General features: G+C 42.4%; 3 protein-coding genes across 4 annotated transcripts in view; 1 reads left to right on the forward strand and 2 right to left on the reverse strand.

Annotated features, from left to right (window-relative positions):
* Positions 1–13,201, reverse strand: part of LOC102403097 (SAP domain containing ribonucleoprotein) — a 49,540-nt gene extending 36,339 nt beyond the window's left edge. Inside the window, exons 1-4 of the mRNA XM_006075083.3 lie at positions 13,044–13,201; positions 4,156–4,255; positions 2,544–2,590; positions 2,263–2,330 (exon numbers count right to left, since the gene is read on the reverse strand). Coding sequence (XP_006075145.1) covers positions 2,263–2,330; positions 2,544–2,590; positions 4,156–4,255; positions 13,044–13,079 — 251 coding nt within the window. The 5' untranslated portion in view covers positions 13,080–13,201. The remainder of the gene's footprint in view (positions 1–2,262; positions 2,331–2,543; positions 2,591–4,155; positions 4,256–13,043) is intronic.
* A 136-nt stretch (positions 13,202–13,337) lies between these two features.
* Positions 13,338–16,384, forward strand: ORMDL2 (ORMDL sphingolipid biosynthesis regulator 2). Its single transcript, XM_006075084.4, has 4 exons — positions 13,338–13,493; positions 14,562–14,736; positions 14,884–15,035; positions 15,911–16,384. Exons 2-4 carry the CDS (start codon positions 14,563–14,565, stop codon positions 16,044–16,046), a joined length of 462 nt encoding a protein of 153 aa, XP_006075146.3. The 5' UTR covers positions 13,338–13,493; position 14,562; the 3' UTR covers positions 16,047–16,384.
* A 233-nt stretch (positions 16,385–16,617) lies between these two features.
* On the reverse strand, positions 16,618–23,543 carry DNAJC14 (DnaJ heat shock protein family (Hsp40) member C14). 2 transcript variants are annotated; one of them, XM_006075078.4, is made up of 7 exons: positions 23,339–23,543; positions 21,420–22,885; positions 18,792–18,898; positions 18,485–18,592; positions 17,960–18,120; positions 17,775–17,877; positions 16,618–17,564 (listed from the first exon to the last, which is right to left on the reverse strand). In XM_006075078.4, the coding sequence occupies exons 2-7, from the start codon at positions 22,827–22,829 to the stop codon at positions 17,354–17,356; spliced, it is 2,100 nt and encodes a 699-aa protein (XP_006075140.1). In that variant the 5' UTR covers positions 22,830–22,885; positions 23,339–23,543; the 3' UTR covers positions 16,618–17,353. The 2 variants fall into 2 exon arrangements, with proteins under 2 accessions (XP_006075140.1, XP_025139481.1); XM_025283696.3 differs by lacking the exon at positions 23,339–23,543 and adding an exon at positions 23,147–23,302.
* Between the last annotated feature and the right edge of the window lie 6 nt (positions 23,544–23,549).

The following is a 23,549-nucleotide window of genomic DNA, read 5'->3' on the forward strand; positions in this document are numbered from 1 at the left end:
TATGCTACAATTAAGTTCCTGTGCAGCCAAATAAATAATTTTTTAAAAAAGCTTGGAGAATCCCAAGGGCAGAGGTGACTGGTGGGCTATAGTCCACAGGGTCGCAAAGAGTTGGACACGACTGAGCAACTAATACTTTCACGCTCAGGATGGAATTTCTGGCTCCAAGTCACCCTTTGAAGAACTGCCTCATTTTGCACTGCTTTGTGTAGAAATAAAGATATGAAGACCAAAAAAACCCCCAAAGCTATCCCATTGGCCATCTTCTCAAGGCACGTTATATAAACAAAAACCTCCTGTAATGGGCAACAACTAAATGGCTTTAGAAAGCAGTAGTATTTGACAAAATCTAATAGAACACCAAAGGAATATCCTCTCTAATACAGCAAATTCCCTGCTAGAAATGTATCCTTTGGACATACTTGCATACATTTAAAATGAATTGCATAAGGAAGTACAGCACTGCATGTTTTGCAATTATGAATAATCTAAATATCCATCAACAGGAGGAGACTGGTGAAATTACTATTCACTTTTAGAATGGAGTACTATTAGCTGCCAGAAAGAATAAAATTCTAAGTTGTTAACAACTAAATCTACGTGACGGGTTCATAGGGGTCTATATAGTATTCTCTTAACTTTTTTATAAGCGTGTAATATTGTATAACAACAAGTTAAAAAAACAGAGACCTACCACTTACTAGGATAATTATCCTCATTTCTTACAGCTGATGTGAGGATTAGATGAGAATATATGTAAAACACTTAGAACCTTGCCTACTATGTAACTAATTTTTTTTTTTGGCCTTGCCACACAGCATGCAGGAACTTAAGCTCCCCAACCAGAGATCAAACCCACGCCCCCTGCAGTGGAAGCATGGAGTCTTAACCACCAGAATGCCATGGAAGTCTTTACATCTAATAATTAAATAAGGACATTACATGATGATATAGAAAGATCTCCATACATGGGAAAAAATCAGGAAACCAACAATATGCATCGTGTATGTACATATACATATACACACACCATATAAAATATTTCAAAAGAATATATTGAAAACCTCTGGGAAGTCAGGTGGAGGTACAGACAAAGGTATTTAATTTTCTTTCCTTTCTCTTTTTTTGGGGGGACAGAGGGGCTGCACCACATGACATGTGGAATCTTAGTTCCCCAACCAGGGACTGACCCTTTGCCCCCTACACTGAAAGCTCAGAGTCTTGACCACTGGACCACCAGGGAAGTCTCCTTAATTTTCAATTTATATACTCTTCTATGTACTGTTTATGACTTTTTACAAGTACACATATTGCCCTTTATAATTGAACAGATTAATACAGCTATGAGGAGCAAAAATGTTAAAAAGGACTCAACTGCTCTTAATGTGCTGGTGCATAAGATGGCCAGACATTTGTGGGGAAATTCCAAATAAAAGATGTTTATGAACAACCTTGTGCAATAATTTAAATAAACCCAGATCTACTTTTCATTAATACTTTGTCCTCTCTTCCTCCACTGTAAACCAGAAAATAAGAGAAAATACAGTGTTACTTGAGACATAACCTCTGCCCCGCACACTCCTCCCTTATAAAAGTCCACATATGCAGAAAATCTGCACGATTCTCTACACAGAAAGAGAATCATCTATCATATACAACAAGGCTAAGACAAATAAACTTTTTATGGACTAAAGTCTCCTGGTCCTAATTATCTATTACATAACCCAAAGACAACTTACTTTCCTTCAGTGGGTCAATGTAGTTGAAATGAACTAGACTTTTCTAAAAATGTACGATCTAATAAAGCCAACAAGAATGTTTAAGAAGTAAACAGAGTGAAACACTAAAAAATCCAGAACCATCTGCGCTGTATTCATTATTAAAAAGGGATAGTTGGGACATCCCTGGTGACACAGTGGATAAGAATCTGCCTGCCAAAGACAAGGGTTCGAGCCCTGGTCTGGGAAGATTTCACATGCAGTGAAGTAACTGAGCCCTGTGCCGCAACTACAAAAGACCGGACACCCTAGAGCTGCAGAGCGCAACTACTGAGCCCTCGTGCTGCAACTACTAAAGCCCATGCTCCTAGAGCCTATGCTCCACAAGAGAAACCACTACAACGAGAAGACCAAGCACTGCAAAAGAAGAGTAGAACTCCCACTTGCCACAACTAGGGAAAGTCTGCACAAAGCAATGAAGACCCAGCATAGTCATAAATAAATTAATGTAATTAATATAAATAAATAAAAAAAGGATAGTTACACATCAACAGTTTTTTCAGGAGGTTCTTCCTCTTTGACAGGCAGTTCTAAGGGCTTTGGTTCTTCTTCCTAAAAACAAATGAAACAAGATGGTTAAAATAAATGAAGAGTAAATAACTGTCAACAGAAAAATATGAGAACTCCAAAATGAACCAGGCTTTCCCCCTTTATGCGCCCCTAACGAGTCAGCATTCAAGCCCTCTAATGATTAATGTTCAGCAATGTGACCAAGGTAGTGGCACACTGCCAGGCCAGTGACTAACCTTACTCTCTCCAACTCACCTCTGTTTCATCTCCCAGTACATCTTCTTCATTTGCCTCCTCTTCAGCTAAAGAATATTAAAATATTCAGGTCAAGCCCTGCTACAAAACCATCTTGATCACTGTACTTAGGCTAAAATTATAATCTTTTTGCTTTTCCAAAACAAAATTCAATATGCTCATAAAATTTGCTCCACATGGAGAAGATAGAACTACATACTCTACCTAACATCAATAAGAGGTTGAACGCCAGTTGGACTAAAGAAGTAAACAAGATGAGGTCAAACTACAACATTAACAAAAACCAATGTGGAAGAATTTAGTGAAGAATTTCTTAAAATTTAAAAAAAAAAAAAAATCCCGGAAGCAAAAGCACTATGCAAAAAACTGACTTTTCAAAACTAGGAAAGGACACCACAGAAAAAAGAATCATGAAGATACTTGTGTATAAAACCAACAGGGGAACAGTCACTAGAATACAGAAGAAATGCCTGCAAACTAACAAGCAACCAATGAGAATCCCAACAGAAAAATGGGCAAAGGAGAAACCCAAAGAACCATAAGCAAAAGAAATGTTTAAACTTTTTAATAATTGGAAGAATGTAAATTGAAACCACCAACAGATTAGGAAAAATGTGGCCAGAGTGAACCCTCATGTGCTGATAATGAGATTTATAGAGCAATTCAGAGAAACAGTTTGGTAGTATTTAGTCATATTAAGTAAACATTTATGAATAGCTATTTATTAGCAACCCCATCCCTGAGTATATACCCTAAAAGACTCTCACACAAGGATATAAGGAAATATGAAAGTAGTAGTTCAGGAGGCAATACAGGAGTCAGTCACTGAATGAACTAAAGAAAATGTGGTGAATTCTATAAATTATAGAAAACAATGCAGGAATTAGAATCAACAGACTAGATGACACAGTCACAGTTCATACAAATACATCTTTGAAAAAAAGTGAGTACTTAAGAAAAAAAAGTGTGCAATAAAGGTTATTGCCTCATTGCCAACTACATAAAATTACTACAGATCAAACAACACTACATGGTTTACAACCGTAAAGACAAAAAATATGTATCAAGCACATTAGAATTGTTGACTAAGCGAATTTGGATAAAAGAAAAGGGAATAAAAAAATTAAAATTAGAGAGGGATGACAGTATAAATGAAGTATTTTTATCTGTTTTAAAGTGAAATTACAGGATGTCAGAGCTAGAAGGAACCAGAGATTACCTAAGTTTATGGATTTCGAGGGTGGAGACACCGGTCTCACTTCACAGACCAGAACAAACACTCAGCCATGAAAACAGTGTCTGTCCAAAGTTACCTAGTAAACTTCTGGCACAGGAGGAATTCAACTTCGAATAGTCCAATTCTCAGTCTAATGATACTTGCTTTACCATACTTCCTTTAAAATAATTAGCTGAAATACAGTTACAATGTCTTTTAAGGGGGAAAGGGGTATTTCATTATAACTACTGTTTTAGATAACAAGAGTTTTCTTGATAGAGTTAATTAAAATCTTACATCACCAACAACCTAAAGGAAAAAAAGAAATCTTCTGTATGGCAGAGCCTAAAAATTAATCTCCTCAATCACATCACTCTGGCTCCACAGGGAACTCACCATGCTCTTCAAGATATGCCTGGAGCCTGTTGATGAGATCTTGTTTTATTCCCTTGGTCTCCAAACCACGAGCAAGACACTCCTGCTTTAGTTCAGCAAGCTGAGAAAAAAGAATAAAGCTTTTCCTTAATTTACAGAATGAACCTGGTGGGGGGAAAAAAAAAAAGTAGCTCTTACAAGAAAGAAAAAGAAAACAAAGTTCACCCCATAACTTCTGCTCTTAAACCCACCAAGCTTTTAGGTCCACAAGATGATTCACTTTCCCTCAACAATACTCAATATGCAAGAGGACTTTTCTAACAGATGGTGAAGAATAACCCTGCTTTAATAAAATTCTTATCTATTCATACATCTATTTATTATATAAATCTTTAGCTGTTTCTGAGCAGAGGGTGTCTTTTTTCCCCAATTACTGTACTAGTTCATACAAGGAAGGAATGAATGAATCTTTTAAGAAGAATATATAATTATCTAAAAGCAGATTCTCCTTACTATTATCCCAGATCCTTTACTGCAATCTACCACATACATGCATACAAGCCTGATCACTACAGCATTAGGTAGATATGTTAGCTAGCTTAATGTCAACAATGAATCACTAAAAGGATCTTTGCCAAAATGGAAAAAAATATGTAATGGCATGCCACAGAGTTCTGCTGAAGATTTTTAAATAAGTAATTTGACTAAAGATCTAATAGGCATGCTTATAACTTTGCAGATATGAGGAGGAGGAAGAATTGGTAAATTACTAACAGAACTAAAGCTGGGGGTGTCAGGGGGTGTTGCTGGCTCTTCAGGGAAAACAATGATCCAAAATGAAGACTCAATTTAGAAGAAATAAGGTATACCTATAAAGTACTACACTTATATTCAAAACTTTATTAAATTTATTATATTAAAAACATTAAAAAAAAAACAACAACAGATGAACAAGATCTGGCCCAACAGTAACTCAAAGGATAAGACCTCAGTCAGGGTTTTAGAAAGATTACAAGTGCAAAAAGGGTTAACGGTATAGTTTGCTACCAAAGTAATTCTAGATTAAGGGTAACTAAAGAAATAGAATCTATATTAAATAATGTAATAGCCTTACTGGGCTCTTTATTCTCATTTTAAGCCACATAATGACATGCTGATCCAAGGAGAACAACTAAAAAAGGAAGGTTTTAAAAATCCTATATGCAGATCAATGCACAAACACAGATATTTGTCCTGGAAAAAGACTTGACTAGTTTTGAAGTACAGATCTAAGACCAACCAGTAGAAATTAGAAAGCAGATTCCTATAGAAGAAAGAATGTTGTAACTAAGGGACTATGCTGGTCATCTCTAAAAGGCTTTCAACCAAGGAAGCGTTTGGAAATGGAGAGGGGAGCTTTTTTTCTGATTGGGTATTCAGTGAGTAGGACAGGTAAGGCAGGGAGGGATATAACATGGAAAACTGTTCTACTCAAGCCAGCAGCCCCCTCTACTGAGAAACACAGTAGGTAATCACCCATTAAAAGCACGGAGCATAACAAAGCATAATAAGGCATCTGAAGTCAGACTACACTGGGTTCAAATTCCAGCTTTACCACTTACATCTGTGTAGCCTAGGTGAGTAACGTAACCACTCTGTGCCTCAGTTTCCTCTGAAATGGGGATAATGTAACAGTACCTGCAGCATAGGGTTGCTACGAAGATTAAACCAGTAAATAGTTGTAAAGCATTTACAATAGTGCTTAGCAGCTAGTAAGTGTTAGAAACTGGGTGAAGAGTTGGACAAGATTAGAATCACTGTTTCTCTGATTTCTGAATTTCACAGACCAATATATTTTTAAATAGGTAGAGAGATAGGGCTGCCAACTTTTTATAGCATTCCAGGTTGTGGACCAGTACTTTTTTAAACAAACAAATCAATTACGAGAAAATCGGTCATACATTTGGATGTAGCAGTGATGTCAAACTGCTATAAAAGTTTCTAAAAGCTTACTTTCTTTTTTTAAACTTTTCTCATCATTAACCAGTAACAGTTCATGGAAGAGCACTGACTTACAAATAATACAATGAATAGGACTAATCTAGAATCTAGACTCTAAGTGATCTCTAAGGTCCATTTCTTAAGAATCTAGATCTTTCCCATGGTGGTACTTTATTTTTTTTTCAGTTACTGTGTGTGTATTTAGAGAGTATTGGTTGTTTGTTTATAACACAATACAATTTCTTTATTTTCTGGAACTGCTCATTTTCCTTTTTCATTCTCCTCCTCTAAGTAACATTAAGGGAAAAGGAATGTAAATACTCAGGCAATTCAAATTTCAACTTTCTAACAGAGCTGTTCCTCCCTTCTCCTTCCTTCCCCAAACTGTGTGTAGATACAGACAGAAGTTTGCAAAATCTTTCAGGTAACAGGGAAAGATAGTAAGTGATAGATTCTGCACAGGATGCTGATCTAGTAGACCTGAAGCTGACAGACTGGTACAACTGGCTGTTTAGCACGGACAGCATCCACCACTGCTAACCACTGACCTTGCTATTGCTGTTGAAATCTCAGCCCCCAACAGGCTCTCATTCCCTAACCTCAAGACTCTGGCTCATTCAGCAGTCTTCTCAGCACCTCCACGTCCCCTTCTCTAGTCAAATGAGAATGTTACATACATTTTTACACACTGTTGCATCACTTTATTATTTTATTTATTATTATATTTTGGGTTCTCCTCCAAAAGGGAAATTGCTGAGTGAAAACAGAATAGCTGAAAATAAAGTCATTTTACACATTTCATTTTGGCACAATTACATTAGTAGTAGAATAAAACCCTTTTAAAATCTCAAATATGGACCTATAATGTCAAATCTTACCCATTTTTATATGCATCTGACTTTAAAATGTTTTAAAAGAATGTATTTAAAAAGCAAGATATATTGAATGAATTGTACAGTATGTGAATTGTGCCTCAATAAGACTATTAAAAAAAAACAAGTTATAGAATACTGTATGTAAGATACTAACATTAATGTAAAAAATAACATGTACACACATAACAGTCATATAATGTTTATACACAAGATGCCTGGGCAAGAAACAGATACATTAACACCAGCTAAATCTCAGAAGAAACCAGAGGACAGGTGCAGGAGAGAAACCTTTTACCATATACCCTTTTTACATCTTTAAAATTGTTGAGTATGAATTACCTATAAAACTAAATTTTTAGTCTCAATCCTAAAATCTTATTTTTCAGTATTAATAAGGCATTTTTCATGCTACCTATCCAACCAGCAGAGAAAGGACTGATCAACTGACTACACAATACATTTAACATTAACCCCCATTCATTGCCGTGTGATTTCTACTAATTTACTAATCTTAAATTTTGATTCAAATATTTTTCACCTGTTCTCTCTCAACTTGGTTTATAAACCTTCAAGGACAGAAACATTTTATATAATTTATAACATTTCACATGATAGGAATTAAATTTCAAGTATTAATATATGCCAAACAAAAGGCTAAGTCTTTTGAACATCATTTCCTCATTTAATCCTCACAGCATCTATGTGGTTGATTTTATTACATTTCATAAATTAAGAAAACAAAACTTAAAGAAACTCAATAATTTGCTAAAAAAAAAAAAAAAAAAAATCACCCAGCCAAAAAATAGTGAAGCCAATAGCCAGCTCAGATGTCTCTGATTTAAGCCCAATTTTAAGTATCAATATGAAGGATGGCTTTCATGGGCACACTCTCTCTCTCTTACTGTTTTCCTTCTACCTTTCCTCCTCACTCTTTGCTAGCTCTTCTTCCACCCAATCTTGTCAATACAGATATTCACTAAGATGACTTTGGCCTCCTTATCCTTCCACTTGTATCAAAGGCTTTTTCACTTCCCAGAATCCAATCATTGGCAAATCCTGTCAGCACTTCCTTCAAAACAGACAGAATCTAATCCCTTTTCTTTCATACAAACTATTGTAAACTTTTCAGCCCTTGAACCTCATTACAGTTTATTCTCAACAAGGTAGTCAGAGTGATCTTTTTGACAATTTAAGTCAAGAACATGTCTCTCCTCTATTCAAAAATCCTCCACTGATTTCCTATCTCATTAAGCATAAAAGCCAGAGTCCTGATGATCACCTCTAATACTCTGCACAAGGCTCACGCTTTCATTTACTTCAAGACTTTGCTTAAACATCACCTTCTCAATGAGGCCTTCCCCTTAGTCACCCTATTGAAAATTATAAAACCCTTCTCTTTTCACAGTTCCTCCTACTTCTGTTTTTCTCTACAAATCTTATCGCTATTTTACATACTATAAATTTCACTTGTTTACTGTGCCTCCCTGTAGTAATATATAAGCTCCAAAAATTTATATATATATATATGTAAATATTTTAATAAGTCCCACACCTTTATTTTCAGCTCTTAGCTCCTGAGCAAAGACCCATATTTCCAAATGATTACAAGATATCTCCAAATGAGTATCTCAAAGACATTTATCATTTATGCCCCAAACTGAACTTCATCTTCTCTTCTGCACAAAACTGGCTTCTTCTCCTCCCAACTTAGACTAAAGGTATCACTAATTGGAGTCACCTTTCATTCCTCTCACATTTAAGTGATCTAAAAATACTTAAAATTTTATATCCAAAATTTCTTTCAAATTCATTCCAACTTTTGAAGCCACTACCTTATTTCAAGTCTTAGTAAGTTTATTCACTTGACAAATAGTTATAAGTACCCACTGTGTATCAAGCATTATCTTAGATACAGGAAAATAATCATAAGCAAAACAAAGAGTTCTTGCCCACATGGAGCTTACAATCTAGTAGGGAAACAAGGCAAGCAATGATCATATACGTAATGATTAACTGATTCTAAAAAAACTACAGGGTCCTATAAAAGCATTTTAAAAGTGGTCTGACTGTGTGTGTAGATGGATGGAACCCATTCTACCTAAGGGTTCATTGGATAAACGATGTTTGACTGATTCTGAAGGGAAACTAACAGTTAATTAAACAAAGGCCAACCAGTCCATTCTAAAGGAGATCAGCCCTGGGTGTTCTTTGGAAGGAATGATGCTAAAGCTGAAACTTCAGTACTTTGGCCACCTCATGCAAAGAGTTGACTCATTGGAAAAGACTCTGATGCTGGGAGGGATTGGGGGCAGAAGGAGAAAGGGACAAAAAAGGATGAGATGGCTGGATGGCATCACTGACTCGATGGACATGAGTCTGGGTGAACTCCGGGAGTTGGTGATGGACAGGGAGGCCTAGCGTGCTCCAATTCATGGAGTCGTGCTCCAATTCATGGAGTCGCAAAGAGTCAGACATGACTGAGCGACTGAAGTGAACTGAACTGATGGGGGTGGCAAGAGCAATGCAGCCAAAAGCATGTATAAAGGTTCTGAGTACTAAGGTATGGAGAAGCAGTCATGCACAGCAATTCAGAACAGGAATTCTGGAGACAGACCGCCTGGATTTGAGCCACCACTTACTAGGTACATGACCTAGAGCAAGTTATCCAATCTCTTTGAGCTTCCATTTTCTCTCATTTTTTGTTTCCTTCAGGCCGAGCCACAAAGCATGTGGGATCTTAGTTCCCCAACCAGAGATCGAACCTCAGCCCCCTGAAACGGAAGCATGGAGTCTTAACCACTGGACCACCAGGGAAGTCTCCATTTTTTCTCATTTTCAATGGGGACAACACAGGCATTTACCGTATTGCCTTAGGATTATCGTGAGAAATCAACTGATGTGTACAAACTGATTTGACCAGTGTCTGCCACATGGTAAATGTTAGCAATTAATGAACAGCCATTCTGATAAGTGAAATAAAGTCACTAGCTGGAATTTGAGACACTAAACTAGATACCGGCAGAGATATAATTAAAAGGTTCTAAGCAGGGGAGTGACTACTATAATAAAAATCTAACTGGTGCAATTTCTTCCTCTCCAGGCCCCATCCTTCTTACTGCCAAAAGAACACAAACTGGGAAATTCCTAGCAGTCCAGTGTAGGACTCTGTGCTTTCATTGCAGAGTGCCTAGGGTTGCATCCCAGGCCTGGGAATTAGGATCCCACAAGCCACGTGGCAAAGAATAAATAAAAATAAAAAAAACTCATCACATCAGCTCCTCCTTTCAAATTTTCAAAGGTTCCCCACTTTCTGCCTGTATGACAGAAACCAAACACCTTACACAACTTAGAAGTCCTTTTCAGTATCACTCCAATACACCTCCAGTCACACAGTTCACCTACTTTCCTTTTCCAAACTATCTTCAACCACCAACACAAATGTACCTTATGCTTCACTATTACAAATGTCTCACTGTTTTCTTTATTCACTCTTCTAGTTCTCTCCTCTGTAGTCCCTTTTCTCACAACTGACTGGAAATCTGGTACTATAACAATTCAAGGCATTTTTCACCCACAATTCAGCCTCTTTCCAACTGCGTTGGAATGACTCCATTTCTACAAAATCTTCACAAATTTGCAGTTGATGTGGCTTTACATTATCAATTCAGATAGCTATTTTTCATTCCTACTTCAAAGCTTGTTCCTTTCCTCTGAGACCCCACACTATAGCCCCAAATTCCTTTTATAAAAATAGAAAGGCTTTTTTATTAAAAAAAAAAAAAAGAGAGATAAACCCTGCTGCTGCTGCTGCTGCTAAGTCGCTTCAGTCGTGTCCGACTCTGTGCAACCCCATAGACGGCAGCCCACCAGGCTCCTCCGTCCCTGGGATTCTCCAGCTAAGAACACTGGAGTGGGTTGCCATTTTCTTCTCCAATGCAGGGAAGTGAAAAGTGAAAGTGAAGTCGCTCAGTCGTGTCCGACTCTTAGCGACCCCATGGACTATAGCCCGACAGGCTCCTCCATCCATGGGATTTTCCAGGCAAGAGTACTGGAGTGGGGTGCCATTGCCTTCTCTGAGATAAACCCTAGGTCAACCCAAAAGTAAGGATCACTCCATGATCAACAGTAGGATCAATCCATGATCAACAGTGGAACCAAACATTAACTGTCCTGGAAGTCAGAATTAAAGGCATGAGTTCTTAACCAGAGGTCCATGGACTCCTCAGGGCTCCAAGGTAATTTTATGAAGCCCCTCAAATCGCATGCAAAGTCAAGTGTACATGCCTTTTTCTGGGGAGAGGTCCATACCTTTCATCAGAGTTTCAAAGATATCTGTGACCTCCAAAAGGTTAAGAAGTGCTCTAGAGAAAAAGCAAAGACAAGCAAATATGATTAAAAGAGTGAATCCTTTCTAGGCTATTAGGACTGCCTCATGCTCTCTAAGACTATAATAACATGAAATCAGATCAGAGGACATTATCCAATCAAAACCGGATTTAACCTGGAACTGACATACAAATTTTTATGGAAGGTGGAACTCCATAAACCAAAACAAAACCTATGAAGGCAAGTCACAAGGCTAATGACTTACTCGAGGGGTTTCAAAAATGGAACTAATATAGGAAGAAAACATTAGATCTTATATTCATATTTCCTTTTTATTCCATTCAAAAATTCCTTTTCTGTGTTTCTTTCATAACATACAAACAGTAGTACATAACATATAGTAGTACTAATTTACAAGTTAATATACGTATGATGGAAGTAGCTGCTCAATTTTTTACTTGTTATTCTCTTAGCAGACGACTGATATACAATCTACTCATTTCGGTACCAAGTTAACAGTAACTCCAGGTTAACACAAAATACCCCTAATACAGCTTAGATTCCATGAGTAAGAAACCTATCAACTTTCACTGAAAGTCTAACTGGTGTCAACTAATGTGATTAAGAGGACCTCTCTTTCTTTACTCTTTCTCTCCTTACACTTTTTTGTTTTTAAAGCTCATCAAACTTTAAATAATCAGTTTTCAGAGTGGGTCAAATCAATCTGGTTTGTCAAAGGTTCCCAGGACGTGAACAAAACATGACTGAAAAGTGATGGGAAAACTGCTTGTCAAACCACAAATGGACAACTTGAGATATTCTCTTAATTTACCCCACCCCCCAAAAAAAACCCCATTCTTTTCTTCCAAGAAAATAATCTAAATACAAAAAGGCTGTCAAGATTCCCAAGACACAACTTAAAACGTCTTGTGATTGAGTGTCACCCAGTGGTGAGACCAAGAGATGCAGGGTCTACCCGCGAAATGAAATGGGACAGAGATAACCCTAACCTTGGAAACGTTTTCCCAGAATATTACAGTTCTGAGTGACTTGTCTCTGGGGTGGTGGGGCGCAGGGTAGGGGGAAGGCTGGTAGGCGGAGAACCGCGTTGAGAGAACTCGAAAACTTTTCAATCTGGGCTATCTGTGCCTTCACTACCTCTTAAAGTCTCCTAAAGCCCAGGCCTCTAAGGGGAGGCCTCTCCTCAGGTTTCCAAATTTGCCCCCGGGGCGTCACTCCATCTAAAATAGAGTAACGGAAGTATTTTCTGGATCAAGTCTGAGACCTAGATAGAAATAAACGAAGCTGCCATCCTTTGCTGCCGGGAATCTCCACTTTGGACAACAGACAGAAAAGCACAAACCCAGTGAAGAAAAAGGGGTCCCGGGCTCCGCACGGGGCCAAGAGGAGGGGACCACTGACGTAATGCAGTTTGACGAGAAACAAGAGAGTAGAACAGGTTGAAGGCACTTCCACAACCCGGTAGAGAGGTGACGGACGACACCACAGTGGAGGAAGGTGCCGAGTAACAAGGATACAGTAAAACCGTAAGGAGAAATGGAAAAAAGAGAAAAGGCGTAGTGGGGGAAGAAGGGAGGCACAAAAGAACAGAACTACGGCGGGAGCCAGAAAATGGAGTAAAAGAACCTTCAAGGAAAAGGCGCCAACCCGCCAGCAAAATTTAGTCTCCGGAAAAGTCCAACCCGGCCCTTCCCCGCCTCACGATACCTTCAGCTTATGAAGCTCCACCGTCTCAGTCGCCATCTTGTTACCCCTCCACTCCGCCAAGCCCCCACCCGCTGCCTCCACCTCCGGGAGCTCCCGCCTCGGCGCCTACAGCCACGGCCGGCCAATCGTTGGAGCTCTTACTCCCGCCTCTTACTATCAACTCTTTCCATTAGTCAATAGCTGGCGTCGCCCTCACTCCTCCAAGCGGCTTTCCCCACCTCTCTCAAAAGGTGGGACCTGGAGAAGGGCGGGTTCGGCACCTTCCGAACGACGGAAATAGTGACCAATTGTGCGTCCCCGTGGCGGATCGCCAGCCAATGAGTGGTGGCGGCGCTGACCTTGCTCCACCAATAGGGAGAGCGCAGATGGGCGGGGAGGCTGCTTCCTGGAGACCGCAGGTGTAGAAGAAAGCGCCGCGCCCCGACCCGGACGGGCTTCCGAAGCTGGCAGGTAGGTTTACCGAGACTGGGAAGGGGTCCTTAGAAAAATGGTGGGAGGCGGGGTGAGTGAAGCGGCGGCGAGCAACAGACCGGAAGAGGAGCGCTGACGACAACCCTAAGGGAAGACGATGAAGGAGAGGGGGCCTGGGAGGAGCAAGGTGGCTAGTTCAAATCATTACTGGGGTTTAGGGAATTTTAGGTAGAGAGCGGGCCAGATCTGCTTCCTAACCCGGCGTCATCAACTTAAGGGCAAGCACGATTTTAAAAGGGCTAAGTTCAGACGATCAGAGTCGCCCTGAAGTCGGGACTAGGGCTCCACCTCTCGAGACGCTCAGCTCACGTCCCTTCCTAGTTCAGCGTAAAAGCCCTGGGCACATTCTTGCAGCTGCCTCCTTACATGCCACGGAGATGAGAGGACGGGGGAGCCCCAGAGGAAAATGTGGGGACTAAGATAGATTGAAGGCAGGAGGAGAAGGGGACGACAGAGGATGAGATGGCTGGTTGGCATCGCCGACTCGATGGACATGAGTTTGACCAGGATGCCAGGCTTCCCTGGTGATGGACAGGGAAGCCTGGCATCCTGCAGTTCATGGGGTCTCAGAAAGTCAGTCGGACACAACTGAGTGGTTGAACTGACCTGAGTATAGATTAGAAAAGGTAGCTTTACCCCCTCATCCCTCCTTAGTGGTTCCTTGTTTCCCATGACCCTCTTCTGTAATTTTGGGTGTACCTAATGTCTTCATGGTTCCTTATTAACTTCTTAAGGATAGTGAGATACTTCTGTTACCCTTGCTCCTTGAGGTGTGCCAAGCCTATGCTTACTCCTTCGACTTACAGTTGAAGTGTAAGGATCAGAAGAAAGATCATGTCTCTAACATATAGAGCGTGCTCATCCTGCCTTCTAAGTTTTTTCCCCCAAGTCTTCAGTTTTTCCTTTGCATGTAATGGGTTAAGTTCTTTCATTCCCAATAGAGTCCAGGGGATTTGGGCTACTCAGGAGACAACTTGGAGAAACGGACTCCAAGAAGGGTGGAGAGGAAATTAAGTTGGTCTCCTGCCTGATCCCCCACTGTGGTAGGATGAATGTGGGGGTGGCACACAGCGAAGTAAACCCCAACACTCGCGTGATGAATAGCCGGGGCATCTGGCTGGCCTACATCATCTTGGTAGGACTGCTGCATGTGGTTCTACTCAGCATCCCCTTCTTCAGCATTCCTGTTGTCTGGACACTGACCAACGTCATCCATAACTTGGTGAGCACTAAACCATGCCCCTTTACCCACCCCAGGCTTTTCCCAACCAAAAACAATTACTTGGGATTTCTGTCTTCCTTTTGAGATCTCAGCTGAGGGACTACTTTATGCTCTGGTACCTCACACTGTCCCATTCCCTCCTCCCAGGTTATGTATGTCTTCTTACATACGGTGAAAGGGACACCCTTTGAGACCCCTGACCAAGGGAAGGCTCGGCTACTGACACACTGGGAACAGATGGACTACGGGCTCCAATTTACCTCTTCCCGAAAATTCCTCAGCATCTCTCCTATTGTACTGTGAGTCCAGGGGGAAATAGGGGAGATGCTTCAAAAGCCAGGTACAGAGGTTCACGGGGAACCTTTAAAAACAGTGGACTTCTACTCACCTAGACCCTGTGAAGATACATTAGCTCTAAATCTAGTGAGAAAAGTAAAAAGTAGAAGACAGTAAGCAAGCATTACTTGCTGCCTCCTTGACGGTAGGAGAATGGAGAAGGCACTGCTGCTGCTGCTGCTAAGTGGCTTCAGTCGTGTCCAACTCTGTGCGACCCCATAGACAGAAGCCCACCAGGCTCCCCCGTCCCCGGGATTCTCCAGGCAAGGACACTGGAGTGGATTGCCATTTCCTTCCCCAATGCAGGAAAGTGAAAAGTCAAAGTGAAGTCGCTCAGTCGTGCCTGACTCGCAGCGACCCCATGGACTGCAGCCCACCAGGCTCCTCCATCCATGGGATTTTCCAGGCAAGAGTACTGGAGTGGGTTGCCATTGCCTTCTCCGGGAGAAGGGACTAAGAAAAGATAAAACAAGTAAAACAAGTTATTTTACACTTCCAAACAAGTGAATAAAGGCAGAACTGATGTAAATCTATGAGAAGTGGTAGCAAAAAGGATTCTAACAGTCACACAGGCTAAAACTGCTTCAGCTGTCATTTGCCACCTGTCACTAAAAATTTTTTTTTAAAAAAAGCACAAATTTATAAATCTCCAGTTAAAGGTGCTGATTATCTCCCCAACCCCAAAGTAAATATTGTTAATATAGCTGAAATATTTTTAGATATGCTAGGACTGCATGCAGTAAAACTGGTTATTTAAAATAGAAAAGAAAGTCGCTGGAAAGGCCTGAATATGGATAGGGAAGGCCAACTTCATTCAACCGATTTCTTCTCTCCCCAGATACCTCCTGGCCAGCTTCTACACCAAATATGATGCTGCTCACTTCCTCATCAACACAGTCTCACTGCTTAGTGTACTGCTGCCCAAGTTGCCCCAGTTTCATGGGGTTCGTCTCTTTGGCATCAACAAATACTGAGAGATAGGGCTGGGGATGTTGGAACAAAGGGCTGTAACATCCCTCCTTTCTGTATACAGCCTGAGAACTATGCAACCTTTCCCAAACGCCCCCACTGGAAATGCAAACTTTCACAAATTTTCATTGGAAAATGGGGTCCCCTGGGCCCCACCCTGCTAGGAGCAGGTTTCTTTGAATCAGGAAAGACAGGTGAGGTAAAGGGCAAATCACTCTCCTCCACAGCAGGAAGCCATGCTTGGGCAGCTTTTTGGTTGATTAAGGTTTTCCCTATCCACTCCCACCACCTTCCAGCTCTGTTTTACTGTGTGTTTTCCTTATAATAAAGATAATTTTTTTCATATTATGGCTACAGTTTGGTCAGCAGTAAGGGTAGGGAGATGTCTTCATAAAGCCAGAGAAGAAAGATGCAACAATGACTGACTGACAGAACTACAACATTTCTTTAAGGTATTTTTTTTATCCCCCTCCCTTGGTCCAGCAGGAGGTGCCCTTTACTCTAACACTTAGGAAGGAAAAGATTCTCAAATGAGAAAAAGGGCTCCAGCTATATGGGCAAAGAAGAGAGGGAAGATACAGGTTGCCAGTTACGTATTTATAGAAAGATAATCCCCTGGCTTTAAATAGATATGTACATACAAATATGAACAAACTTAAAAAAATACAAACCCTTGGATCATAAGGGGGCTGCCAGGAGCCCCTTTACCCTTCCCCCTCACCCAAGGGCAGAGGGCATGAATCTTGTTTTTTAAAAATTATTAGTTTTGGCCATCCCTGCAGCAACAAGCATGAAGTTGAGTGATTACCCTCAAGGTAAGAGTTCCCACTCTCTGAACTCTTATGTATCTCCTATAATTAGGGTTACATGCTTTCTTGTTCTTTTAACTAGTATACTGGGGCAAAGGAGGGGGCTCCCTCCTGAAATGAGTCAAGAAATAAGACAGAGTCGTTTGGGAGTCGGGGGGAGTGTCATCTGCTATAAGAAGCAAAAGACAAGATAAAGGCATACAAACCCCAGGGAAATATCCAGTTCCCACACTATGGGAGATACCGTCCAGCCCAGGTCCAGGCCCCAGGTTCTTAGTTCTAGACATCCCCTACTTCTTTGGTATTGTCAGAAGACAAGATTCAGTTCCTGGGTGCTGGTGGAGGAGAGTGGTTCCAGGGCTTCCTAAAAGTACTAAGTGAACAATTTGAGCTTAAAATTTTCCCTTTTTTAAATATTTAAAAATAAACAAATCAAACTCCATCTGGTGCTGTACACAGCCCTTTTGACTCCCTGACATTGACTGGAGGAAAGAGAAGGGGTGTCAACGTTGGAAGGGCCTCCTCACTTTCTTCCGCCGCTTCGGTTTGGCTTCTCCCTTGGGTACTGTGCTGTTGGGCTTGGAGGCTGCAGTGGCCCCGGGGCCGGGCTGAGGAGCTGCAAAGAAGTTCCCATTGGACATCTGGCCTGGGGGTACTTGAAAGATCCGGCTCAAGAAATCCTGAAGGTCAGCAGGAGGGGCATCTGGAGTAGCTCTGAGAGGAAAACAGAAGGCATAATGAGGAAAGAGATACTGGAGTCAAATGGCTATCTAGTTCATCTATTTATACATATGTTAAAGACATACTGAGTCAGGTCCCAAACACTTAAATGGTGAGACACCTACATGTCCTAAATAGCATGTCATTGGAAACCATATTCAGAACTAGAACAGTGGATAGATCATTGAGAGAAACACCACCTACCTCTGCCGCCCACTGGTGCCTGGCATCCGCGAACCAAATGAGATGTGATAAGGGACTCTGTGGGTATCTGGGGAGATTCCCACACGCTGGCATCCAGCCCACTCTGCAAGCATGAGAGACAATTAGCCAAAATATCACAGTTCTGAGGATATATGAGCCCATACTTCCCGAGGACAGAAGTATACCTGTGATATCATACACCTTTCCATCCATCAGCGCAAAGTAGGTGATTTTGAGGCCCAACATGCTTGACTCTGCCCAAAAGTCACCCTCCTCAGCAGGATGCAGCCTATTACACTCAGCACAGTATCTGGCACTCTTAGGTTCCCGGTCCATTTCAAACCTCCTGAAATTCAACAAAAGAACAGTTCCTTAATAATACGTTAAGACTACCTAGAGCATTGCTACAGTCTCATCATTACTGATGTCTCATTGGCTGACAAGTATGGTTACTAACAAACATCTAAAGTTACCACCACTCAGTTATGTATGCCCACGTACGCCCTGCCCTCAACCTATCTTAAAGCCAGAATTACTATCTTGTCTTCTTGGTAATTCAGATCTTCAATCTCTTGACAATATGGCAAAAGTTGAAACTCAGGGTCTTTTTATTTACCATCTGGATCCCACAACTACCAATGATACAAGGAACGTTTTTGGTCACCAGTCCCCAAACTGGCTGTCCCAGTCCTGTCCTATTTAAATCGTACCTATGCTTTCCCTGGCATCGGCTGCACATCATAGTATTCATTGCTTCTTGCAGCTTGGACAGAAACTCATTCACTGACCGGCTCAGCTCATTTTCTGCCATTCGTTTCCTGAGAGAAAAAAGGCTATGTAAGTCAGGATATTGAGTGAGGGACAAAGGGAGACAGGTCTATTGGCCTCTTGAGGCCCTTGGCCAGCTAGACAAGCCACCTCCTCTGCCTTGGAGAGCCTTCATCTGTAAGTCCAGGGATCTCTGCTCTTGAAGGTTATTCATTTACCCTACCTGATAATTTCCTAGCTCCAACTTACATCTCATATTCCTTCCGTCTTTCAGGGTTGCTGACAATGTCCCAAGCTGCCCGCAAAACCTTGAAGGCCTCCTCAGCACGAGGATGATGATTTTTGTCAGGATGAACCTACCAAAACAGATTTCATTACATATCCATTCCAACCCTCTCCCCATCTTGAGTCAAAATAACCTCATATCAACAGGTTATTGTTGATAACTTCCTATTTAACACCCTTTTGAAGAATCAATATAGCTTAATGGTTAATTGCTCTGGCTCTGCAGATAGATCTGTGTTTAAGTTCTGCCTCTACTGCTCATTAGCTTCATGACCTAGAGTATTTTATCTATCTTGGACTGTTAGTATTAAATGAGAATACACATGAAGCAGAATACAGAGAATCTGGCACTATGGTGATCTACCACTCTAGTGTGCCTGGAACTGTCCCAGTTCTAGCATTTAAATTTCATGTTTCAGGAAACCTTTCAATTTCAGGCAAACACGGATGGTTGATCACCCTGCCACACATACTAAACTCTTATATTTTAACTTTGTTGTCAGTCATAAAGTTCCAACAATCCTCAAACTCTGTTTCTAACTAGGAAATTCTCATATCTACTCAAAACTTCCTACAATGGTTTGCCTTTCTGTTCCAGGTGTGAAATAACATACCATGACCCTCAGGTTTTTAATCCACTTTTCAGCCTTTTCTCCAAGACAAATAATATTCTCACTTCCTACAGTTCCCTGATTTTTCCCATCCTCATGCACCAAAAACAGATAAAGCTAGTCTCTTGCAGAATGCTGTCATCTCTCTCATACCCCCAAGCTTACAGAATGCGAGTAATGGTCATGTTAGGGCCTAATAAGGGCAGTGAGAGGCTGTGTAAAAAACTACAGGGACTTGCCTGGTCGTCCAGTGGTTAAGACTGTGCTTCCAATGCAAGGGTGCAGGTTCAATCCCTGGTTCAATCTTAAGGAACTAAGATTCCACATGCCACATGGCTTGGCCAAAAAGAGCCCACAGATACTCTGGCCAAGAACAAGGGGGTAACTTCAGGTTGTGCGACAGTTTTACTAAGGTTCAGGGAACTTTACTTCAATAAAGTAGTTGAAAATGAGAATTTTTTAATGACATTCCCCAAGAGACAAAATATGCTAAAAGACATGAAGGTGAGAAAAGACCTCTACCGTTAGTAACGATTTGAGTGTGAACACTGTTCCTCACTCTCAGAATAACCCAGGCCATCCAATAAGGGGCATGTATTTCCCACCAAACTAATTTAGTTATCTGGCAAGTTTCAGGTCTGGTATTTTATTGTACCTAGAATGGTTAATGGAAACTCTGGTTGTCCTTTTCTCTTTCATGTCGTGCAACCACTGAGGTAATTTGCACACTGGTATTTTACCAGTCAAGTTCCATACACTCAAATAGTCCTCCAATGCAATTTACACATATTACTTATAGTCATGGACTTCCCAGGTGGCGCTAGTAGTAAAGAATCCGCCTGTCAGTACAGGAGATTTCGAAATGCAAGTTTGATCCCCTGGAGGACTTGCAACCCACTCCAGTACTCTTGCCTGGAGAATCCCATGGACAGAGGAGCTTGGCAGGCTACAGTCCCTAGTGCCACAAAGAGTCAGACACGAATGAAGCGACTTAGCGTGCAGAACTCACTTATGTTCCTAACAGTTTTACTTGTACAGAAATAGCAGTAACAATCATATCTAAAAATAGCAATCAAATATCTACTTCTAAGAGCAATTTGATTGCATGCTTGTATTAAACCATTTCCTTCAAGCATTTAAGTCACAACCACCTATATCCTACCTAATCACCAACATTTTCATGTATGACATACATACATACATGCCTCTCCAAGATTTATGTCCCATTAGCCTTCCCTTTCCGAACCTGGTTGTTGGTCTTGAAATAGCTTTTCTTTCACCTGGTCCTGGAATAATCACTCACATGTACTCTCTCAATCTTCCCACACTTGCCTCACTAGGAAGACAGTTGGATTTCCCTGTGTTCAGAAACCCCTCATTTGTTCAGGAGGAACTGATAAGCATTCTGACTAGGCCTCTTCTCCAACCTACTCAGAGGGACTTCACCTGGATAGTCCAGGTGAGTGAGTCCAGCACTGTCTACTATACCAGGTTCATTTATTTTCATTGAGAAAAAGAATTTCATGATACAAAACTTTAAGGGAAAGTCAGATCCCCTTTACAATTCTTTCCTGAGAATTTAAGATAATTTTCATCTTCAAGTTGATTTTCTACTCTCCCTCTGCTGCTGCTGCTGCTAAGTTGCTTCAGTCGTGTCTGACTCTGTGCAACCCCATAGACAGCAGCCCACCTGGCTCCCCCGTCCCTGGGATTCTCCAGGCAAGAACACTGGAGTGGGTTGCCATTCCCTTCTCCAATGCATGAAAGTGAAAAGTGAAAGTGAAGTCGCTTAGTCATGTCCGACTTTTAGCGACCCCATGGACTGCAGCCTACCAGACTCCTCCATCCATGGGATTTTCCAGGCAAGAGTACTGGAGTGGGTTGCCATTGCCATCTCCGTCCCTTCCTCTACTCCACCTAAAAATTGTAATGGAAAATAAAATATGGGAACAAAGAACTGGAAAAAGAGAAGGGTACTCACCATCACTGCCAGCTGCCTATAGGCCTTCTTCAGTTCAACATCTGATGCTGTGGCTTCAACCCCCAACACGTGAAAGGGGTTTAGCTCATCCTCAGGAACCCCAGCCATGGTCAAGAGTCGAGCCACTTCCTCTTCAGGCTGGCAGTAACGACCACCAGCTACAGGTGCATTCGCCTGCCTACTGGTCCTCTGTTTGACCCAAGGTAACTCCAGCCAACCCCACTGAACTATTCTTACCAGCTGCTGCCAGGGCCTGCTCTCTCTCAACAGAATCAGGCAACGCTGCCAGGTGGGAGAAGCCAGCCAAGAGAAGATCCAGGTGGCTTTACCCTTCCAGCCTAGCCGGTCACTCAATCCTACCAGAAACCGCCAGCCCAACTGTAAACAGCCCAACAAAAGGGCCAGAGCCAGGAGCAGCAAAGCACCCACAAGCCTAAGAAAACGGGTGAACAGCCCTGCCCCATAGCAAAACCCCTGGCTCAGAAACTGGAATATCACCTGGGCCCAGCCCCGCAGCCGCCCTGCCCACACTCCCACCCAGACACGTAAAAGGTCCAGATCACTGCCTTTCAGCTGCCTGCATGCATAGATGAGATGGCCACAAGTCTCCACATACTCCCCCACTAATACTAGCAGTTCGATCAGCCACCAGAAGCCTGCCTGTCCAAGCTGACACAGTTCCTCTGCTCCCCACAATCCCAGTCCTCTGCGTTTATCTGCCTGACTCCGTTTCCGGCCCAGCCGATGTCGACCAGGGGATCTGGGATCTCTTCGTCCACCCTCCCGAGTGTCCTCCTTGGCTGGAACACGGTGCCGCTGTCTCCGGGGTGCAGGTTTCTTTTCACTGGGCACACGTGAAAGATCACTGGGAAACTTAAGAGGTTCCTCTTCATCATATTCCCCTTCCAACTCTTCATCTTCCCCCAAAGCTGGAGAGGTACAATGGTGGCAAAAGTTGCTAGAAGAGCTCTCTCTTCCCTCAGAGTAAGGCCCTTCAGGGATTCCAGGGGTTCCCTGGCAGTTACAAGTAGATGGAATGGAAAGGAAAGAAGAGTTCCCATCATCCTGGTACCCAGCCTCATTCTCTCTTGAGAGTTCCTGGTCCACTCCTGACTCTTCTGAAGATGCCTCACTCTGATCAGGGTCCTCTTCAGCCAAAGGGGGTCCTGGACCCCTTGGGGGTCCATGGCTTGGATCCGACCAGTGGGCTGGATTTGGGGGCTGTGTGTACTTAGGACTAGAGTGCTCTGTGAGGCAGCGGGTACCATTAGGAGCAGGCCCCGCTGAGTCCCTGAGTCCTGAGAATGAAAGTATGTCAGGGTCCACAGAGGGTCCTAAAGTCCTGAGGGAGGCACCACCACTGTGGTGGGCTCCACACAACCCTCCTTCTCCGGGGTGCTTCTGGGCCATGACCCCGGGGCTTCCTGAGGATTTTAGGTCACAGCCATCATGGTGACTTCTGATGCCTGTAACAAAGGTATCAAGTGGGGATGATCAAGGATAGGACCAACAAAAAGGTTAAATAATCTTAAATTGGGTATATATTGAATGCACCCACCTCCCTTGTTTTAACAATTCGGGGGCATTCATCACCCCAGCAATAAAGCCAATACTACATTAACGGCAACGCTGCTCCCTCCCCCACCCCCCCCACTCCTCCAAGCTCCCTTATTATTTTTTCTTTCCCCAGAAAGCTATAACCCTGAAACAGGGGAAAAGGGAGGTACCGCAAAGGGTGTGGTCCTGGGGTCACTCTTGGGAAAAAGGGAAAGACGACCGGAAAGGGGGCCGCAGGCTGCCAGAAAAGGGTGGGGACCGTGCGGCCCTTCAGGAACATCTGGGGGCGGAGCTTGAGACTGCCCCTGACAGAGTCAACCCGTTAACCCTCGAGCTGGGTAAAGGGGATCAAGGTAACATACCGAAGAGTGGCGGTAACTCCTCCCCCTCGAGCAGCTGGGCCGAGGGCCAGGGGGAGCTACGAGAGCAGCTCCCCCGGCTCCGCCTCCCGCTCACGCTCTGCTTCCGCCTTCCGTCCCCGCCGCGGCCGCCGATTCGCGTCTACTTCCACTTCCGAGGTCACCAGGGAAGACACGGGAAGGAAAAGTAAAAGCGGTCTGCCGAGGTGCAAGC

This window comes from Bubalus bubalis, chromosome 4 (assembly GCF_019923935.1).
Source record: "Bubalus bubalis isolate 160015118507 breed Murrah chromosome 4, NDDB_SH_1, whole genome shotgun sequence".
NCBI classification, from domain to species: domain Eukaryota; kingdom Metazoa; phylum Chordata; class Mammalia; order Artiodactyla; family Bovidae; genus Bubalus; species Bubalus bubalis.